At 37.1% G+C, this 7,220-nt stretch overlaps 1 protein-coding gene across 1 annotated transcript; it reads right to left on the bottom strand.

Moving 5' to 3' along the window:
- Positions 1–1,095: 1,095 nt before the first annotated feature.
- On the bottom strand, positions 1,096–5,408 carry LOC107864293 (F-box/kelch-repeat protein At3g23880; the record flags this gene model as incomplete). The annotated part of the gene is given in 2 exon segments (XM_047408948.1): positions 1,096–1,377; positions 4,333–5,408. A coding segment is annotated over 1 exon segment (1,030 nt), but the record flags the coding sequence as incomplete, so codon positions are not given.
- Between the last annotated feature and the right edge of the window lie 1,812 nt (positions 5,409–7,220).

The following is a 7,220-nucleotide window of genomic DNA, read 5'->3' as shown; positions in this document are numbered from 1 at the left end:
TACTCTTGATTTGTAAAAATAAATAAGTAAATTAAAATATCTATTTTTAATATATAAGTTAGTAAAATGAAACGGGGTACCATACAGACATACTAATAATCAGTGAAGTGTTCTCTTAATGATTAGATTGCAAGGACTCAATTTATGTCTTCTAAATACAAAATTCGATTTTTAATCTGGTTGGATCTTACAAAATTTTAATATCACTAATATTAAATCTTAAATGTTTATGGTTGAAGTCTTGAAAATCAATTTAGATTCGTGTTCTAGTATTAGACAATTGGTTAACATGACTTTCTAACTATGTTTTAAATATGAAAAAAGTAAATATTATAACAACAACATAATACCGATGTGGCCCGCTCAATCATGAGCTCATCGCATGGGTTTTAGCTTGGTGCGATTTGCACAGTGAACAAACTCAAGCGAAGAACACAGATTGTGATTGGTCTGGATGGGTAGGATGTACGTGGTAAGGTAGCGGTCCGCCTTAGAGAGAAGCCTCCGCGCGTGTGGTGGTGTGAAAAGCGAAAGCGAAAATGTCGACATAAATAACGCAAACATTGGTAAAAATCCATTGCCCGAAAAACACACATTGGTAAAAATCCATTGCCCGAAAAACATAAGGGTTCCTCAACAAGGTTCGTCCACGGAGGGTTAATCAGGGCCTAAGATCAAGCCAAAAGGCGTAGTCGATGAACAACAGGTGAATATTCCTTTGCTACCCCTTGTTGGTCCTGAGGGACGGAGGAGGCTAGGTTAGCCGAAAGAGTAGACCTCACCTACCTTTTGATGGATAGAGAAATTGTTTATGTGCAACCAAATCAAGATAGAAAGGAAAATAAAGACCAAAGAATAGCACGATAAGTACAGATTGGAGAATGAGATGCACATTTTAAGAAGATGAACATTGTATAGCCCTTAAAATTAGTGTCACAAATCATAAAAAGGAACTTATTAGTCTTTTCTATTCTTTCACTAATATGTATCATTGTTGGCAAAGATATCATCATATCGATTCCATGATTATAAGTTCATTCCATGCCGGATCAGGCCGGAATAGGTTAATTGTCTAAGATCATCATAGGCCATAGCTATAAGTATCAAGATGGCATATCCTTCAGGTTCAGATAAATATACATACAACAGACATTCAATGGAAGGAGAAGCTTGTTCAACATTTTGTCGCGACGAACTTCACTTAAAGCTAACAACAGTCCTACACTGTGATATCCTATAAGCAAATGTAGGTAACTTTCACTTTGTATATGCACATGGTGATAAGACTAGTACATTCACAACGAAAAGTAAAAACAGGGAGAACCCATGCTTCTTCATTGCACTCAGTTGAGTCTGCAGGGGTTGGCTTTCACTTTCCTGAAAGTTCATTAAGATGAAAAAGTTAACAAAGAACGTCATCGCGTCTCATATGGGAGTAAAGGCAGTAACGATCTAGAAAGCACTTTACGCAGAGACAGGGCTAGCCCCATGTACCGTCAACATGTAACATTGTAGTAAACATATTTTTCATTAGAAACTGCTTGCCCTGTTTAAGCAAAAAAGGCTAGCTCCATTTCCCAACGTTTGAGAAATGTCAAAGGTGCTTCGGTTTACATTTTCAACAGCGATGATGAACACATACAGGTAGTTAAGTAATCTGAAGTCTAGACTGTATGAAGGTGGTGCACAAATAGTAACTGTAGTCTATAAATACCAAAAGAAAATAAAATATACGCGTCACAAGATATACTCATGCTGATCCACATGCAATATTGACCTGCCAAAAGATGGGTTATTTGATTCAGAGCTACCTAGATCCACCAAATATTAGTCGCAAGAATTTCCACATGCAAACCTTTTGGCGTTTTCTTGTTCAGCAATGGTGAATTCAGGTCTGTTCTGCTGCTGTTGAGAGGTTTAAGAGCTTTTTCTAATACCTCTGGCTGAAGTACTAACACCACCAAGTCAAATATATTTTGTATGAACATGGAAGCTTGGAGTATTGCAGACGTTTGTGAAGTACTAATTGACAAACTCACAGCCAGGGTGAAGTGATGAGGTACCAGGCACCTATCCAATGGTGGCAGTCATACCGGAGAACTCTGTCCTACTACGTATTCACAGTTATTGGTCTTCCATCTTCATCCTGCCTAAACAGGTTCTCAAAGTCAAAGGTATTACTGCTATTTGCAGGAACTTTCCTTGGGATGGGAAAGTAAACACTACTAAAACCTTGTGGCCTGGGAACTGGTGCGCAGATCAAAGAGCGAAGGCGTTTCTGGATCACAAAATATGTGAAATCGAATGAAGCAGCTATATCCAAATATGTTTGGAATATAGCTTGAAAGGCTGAAAATCTCTGGGCTAATGGCTCAATCAAGTGTATATAAAAAAAATGACGAATGGTGCGATTACTCCAATCCTCAGGATTGCTGTTGATGTTGGAAAAAAAATATGCATGATTAGAGACTTTCTTGCTCCAGGTTATTCCCAGAATGGATGGCTATTAGGCTCTGGTAAATACACTATTGGCAGTGGCTATAGATGGAGAATGGGGGGCTCGACTTGAAGCAACCACGAGCTCTAACTTAGTAGGTCTAGAACCACTGATATTAAGTTGTTTTCTATTTTCTCTCCAGGCTATGAAAGGTCCAGGATTTTGTTCAGGAAATCTGTACAACCTTGAATGGGTCTGGAGTAAGGGACACATGCCCAAACAAACTTTTAACTGCTGATTGGCAATGCATAGGAAAATACTTACCAATGTGGATGATTGATGCCTCGTTGTGGGGATGGGATGGAGACCACAGAGCACTTATTCTTTGAATGGCCATTCTTAACCCAATGTCTGCAGTGGAGTCTCAAATTGCTGGGCAAAGGTATATTCCGTAGAGACTTGACGGGGATATGAAGAAGACTGGCTAGAATCACAAAAGGGAATGCGGAGAACTGGTACTGGCCTTAGTTGCAGATCTGATCTACAGGATTTGGGTAGATTTGGGTAGCAAGGAATACTATTTTGTGGGAATGGAAGACACCAAGACCAACTCTCATAAATGATCAAGTCAATGCAAAATGCGTAGAAATGTATTTCTGAATAGAAAAAAGGGTATTAGGGAGAAAATATGGATAGAGAATATACTTAGCTAGGTATTTTACTGTTAGCTTTCAGATTTGTTGAGATGTAGCTAGAATTGAGCAGATGTAGATGTGTGGGGAGTTTTAAATTGTAAGTCGTGTGTGGAGATTAAGGAAAATGTTTTTTCTTCACCAAAAACTTTTGGTATTTTAACCTTTTTCCTTCACGTTTCTACTGAAATGTACAATTCAAGGTTACCTTGGCTATGTCTCATTTCTCCCCTCTTATCTCTATTTAGTATCTCGCAGAGGATGCAAATCAAGAAATAGAACCACAACAATAGCTAAATCCATGATACAAATTCTCGAAATTGTTTTACTACAAAGATTAAATATTTTTCATTTTTTGTACATGCTTGCTGCATTAACATTGGTCACATTTCAAAGTCACAACTAATAGTTGATACCATAATGAAATACTAGTTTCCCTTGAAATAATGCAGTGAACAAGGCTATTCATCTCTCACTTGGTGATACGTAACCATAGCACCTAAGAAATCTGAAAAAAGGTCCAGCTGCGCATATACATCAGCCGCTCTAAGATAAAAGAGCTCTTTATAGCAGGGGAAGATGAAAAGAATTTGTACTTAAGTAACTTAGAAGTGAGAACAATCTTAAACAAAGCTTTAAATCCCAATTGATTTCTCTTCGTTCTCCTGCTCATTGGCACCTCTAATCTACTCTACTGATCGTAACAACACCAACACCATACCCAGTGGAGTCCCACAAAGTGGCGTCTGGGGAGGGTAGAGTGTAGAGAAGGCTGTCTCCGGTAGATCCTCGGCTCAAGAAAAACAGTCCAAAGCAGGCCAGAAGATAATGACCGAATATGTAACAGAATGAGAAGATAAAAGAAAATTAACAGTAAGTTATATAAGCAGCAGGGAGGAACGGCAAAAACTGGCTAGCATGTCTTACTTCAACTTCTATTCCATACTTCCCATACTTCTCTTGTATATTAAGTCTCACCTAAGTAGACCAGTAAAAAATGGAAGTCCAATTCAAACTACAACCAAATGATTGGTCTTGTGACAAGTTGTTTGATGGAAGTATGCTAAAAAGGAGAAAGAACAAACAAGATGTCTAAGACGATTTGCTGTAAAGATGTTGCAGAAGTGATATCTTATTCTATAGTAGACAAAAGAAACAAAATAGAACAAAACTTGCTGACAGTGTATTAAGTAGATCTCTTACATTTCGTATATCATGGGTTTGTCCTTCATCTGAGCTTCTGCGACCTTCATTGTTGTAGTGGAATAGGTTCATTTTGTAAAAGGGGAGAAATTAGGCTCTCAATGTAGATTTCCGCCTCAAGACAGGCATCAAAGTTATTCAGCTCCGGATATTTGATCGAATCATCACTTGGATTGTATATCATAAAGATTGATCCAAACACGAGCAAAATTTCACCTTTATTTGACACGCAAAGGGGTGGAGAAAACATAAACTTCCCAGGATCATCATTAGGACATCTGATGGTATACATTTTTCCCCAAGAATCTTTAACCCCATACTCCTTCATAACCCACACATCTGCCCAAGTTCTATAATTACAAAGCACGGAAAGATTGTTTTCCAACACTCCCAGCGCAAAATCTAAATTTCCTTCTTCAAAGCAAGGTTGCTCCACCTTTCCCCATTTCTCATCCGTCAAATCAATAGAAATGATCTCCCAACCAGTATACTGAGCACAACGAGCAGTAGTAGACCAATGAAGCTTCCCCTTCACAAACTTACCCGAATCATTCAATAACACTCCACCCTGATAATCATAAACGTTTCTCCAAGAATCACTCTTCAAACTATACATCTTCACCTCAACATCATACGAACCCCCGGAACCAAAAATACAAAAAATGCCCACAACCTTATAATCATCATAAACCTTGTCATATCCAAAACCATACATGAAATAGTAACCACACCTCAACATAGGCCTCGAATCAGGCAATTTCTTGAACTTCCTAATGGACGGGTTCCATATAAACAAATCATTTTCCTCAATAGCAAGACAAATCAAGCCATTAACAGAACCCACAATCCAAACTGATTTATGAGGATTTTTCATAGGATAATCCAAGTCAAACGCCTCCGTCACATTCCCATATAATAAAGAACCAAGAGAACAATCCTTAAGATTATACTCAGGTTGAACAAAACTCAACATAAGTCTATGGTGTAGATACTCCTTGTTATTAGCAGATACAATTAAATGGGTATTGATAAATTCCGGGCTAGAGATTAAAGCGAGCCAAGATTTCGAAACACACCTGCAAGAGGGATAAAAATCACCATAAGTCTATGATGTAGATACTCATTATTAGGAGATACAATAAAATGGATGTTAATAAATTCGGGGCTAGAAATTAAAGCAACCCAAGATATTGGATCACACAAACTCAATGTAAGCTTATGATATAAATACTCCTTACTATTAGCAGATACAATAAAATGGGTATTAATATATTCCATGCTAGAGATTAAAGCAAGACACGATTTTGAAACACACAAACTCAACATAAGCTTATGATGTAGATACTCCTTATTATTAGCAACAACAAACAACAACATACCTAGTATACTCCCACCAAGTGGGGTCTGGGGAGGGTAGAGTGTATGCAGTCCGTACCTGTACCTCAGAGATGAGGTAGAGAGGCAGTTTCCTCTAGACCCCCCACCCCACTCACAACAAAACAGTCTAGAAAAAAAGACGTAATAAAAGTACAAGAAACTTCATATAGGCTACCACAAAATAATACTACAAACGATCTACCCGAAACAACAAGTATCTCCAAAGCTCCAAGAACAAGAAACTCCGTATTATTAGCAGATACAATAAAATGAGTGTCAATAAATTCGGGGTTAGAGACTAAAGCGAGCCAAGATTTCGAATCAGACTTGAATTTCAAGAGGGACAAAACTCAACGATATTTGAGATGTTGATCAAAGTTTATATCGTTTGATTTTTTTAAAAAAACTATGACAACTAAAAAGGAACGGAGGGAACAAATACTCCTTATTATTAGATGATACAATAAAATGGGTATTAATAATTCTGGCCTAGAGATTAAAGCAAGCCTATGATTTCAGAACACACAAACTCAACATAAGCTTATAATGTAGATACTCATTATTAGCACATACAATAAAATGGGCACTCCCTCCATCCCATTTTAAGTGGCACTCTTTCCTTTTTAGTCCGTCCAAAAAAATAGTCCCCTTAATAAAATGATTTACAATCACACAAATATTTAAGGATTATTCTAGGCCACAAGTTTAAAAAGCCTTTTCCTTTCCCTTAAACACCGTGCCACATAAAATGGGGCAGAGAGAGGATTAATAAATTCAAGGTTAAAGATTAAAGCAAGCCTAAGATTTCGAAACACACAGACTCAAAATAAGCTTATGATGTAGATACTCATTATTAGCAGATACAATATAATGACTACTCCGTCCGGCACATTGTATGTGACACATTCTTTTTAGTCCGTCAACAAAAATGTCTTACTTACTATAATTAGAAACAATTCAACTTTAAAGCCCCACCTTTACCCTTGAACAAACCATTTAGAACTACACATATATAAAGATTATTTGAGGCCACATGTTTAAAAGGTCTTTTTTTCCTTAAACATCGTGCCAAGCCAAATGGTTTCACATAAAATGAGACAGCGGGAGTATTAATAAATTCGGGGTTAGACATTAAAGCAAGCCTAAGATTTTGAAACACAGAAACTAAACATAAGATACTCATTATTAGCATATACAATATAATGGGTACTCCCTCTGGCACATTTTATATGAAACACTTTCCTTTTTACTCCGTTAAAAGAAAAATGTATTACTTGCTATAATTAGAAACAATTCAACTTTAAAGTTCTCACTTTACCCTTGAACAAACTATTTCCAACTACACATATATAAGAATTATTTGAGGCCACAAGATTAAAAAGTCCTCTTATTTCCATAAACATCGTGCCAAGTCAAACGGTTCCACATAAAATCGAACAGAGGGAATATTAATAAATTCGGGGATAGAGATTAAAGCAAGCCAAGATTTCGAAACACAAAAACTCAACATA

The sequence above is a fragment of the Capsicum annuum genome, chromosome 3, assembly GCF_002878395.1.
Source record: "Capsicum annuum cultivar UCD-10X-F1 chromosome 3, UCD10Xv1.1, whole genome shotgun sequence".
NCBI lineage: Eukaryota > Viridiplantae > Streptophyta > Magnoliopsida > Solanales > Solanaceae > Capsicum > Capsicum annuum.
The sequence above is the reverse complement of the archived record's forward strand: the minus strand, read 5'-3'. Positions and strand labels throughout refer to the sequence as shown.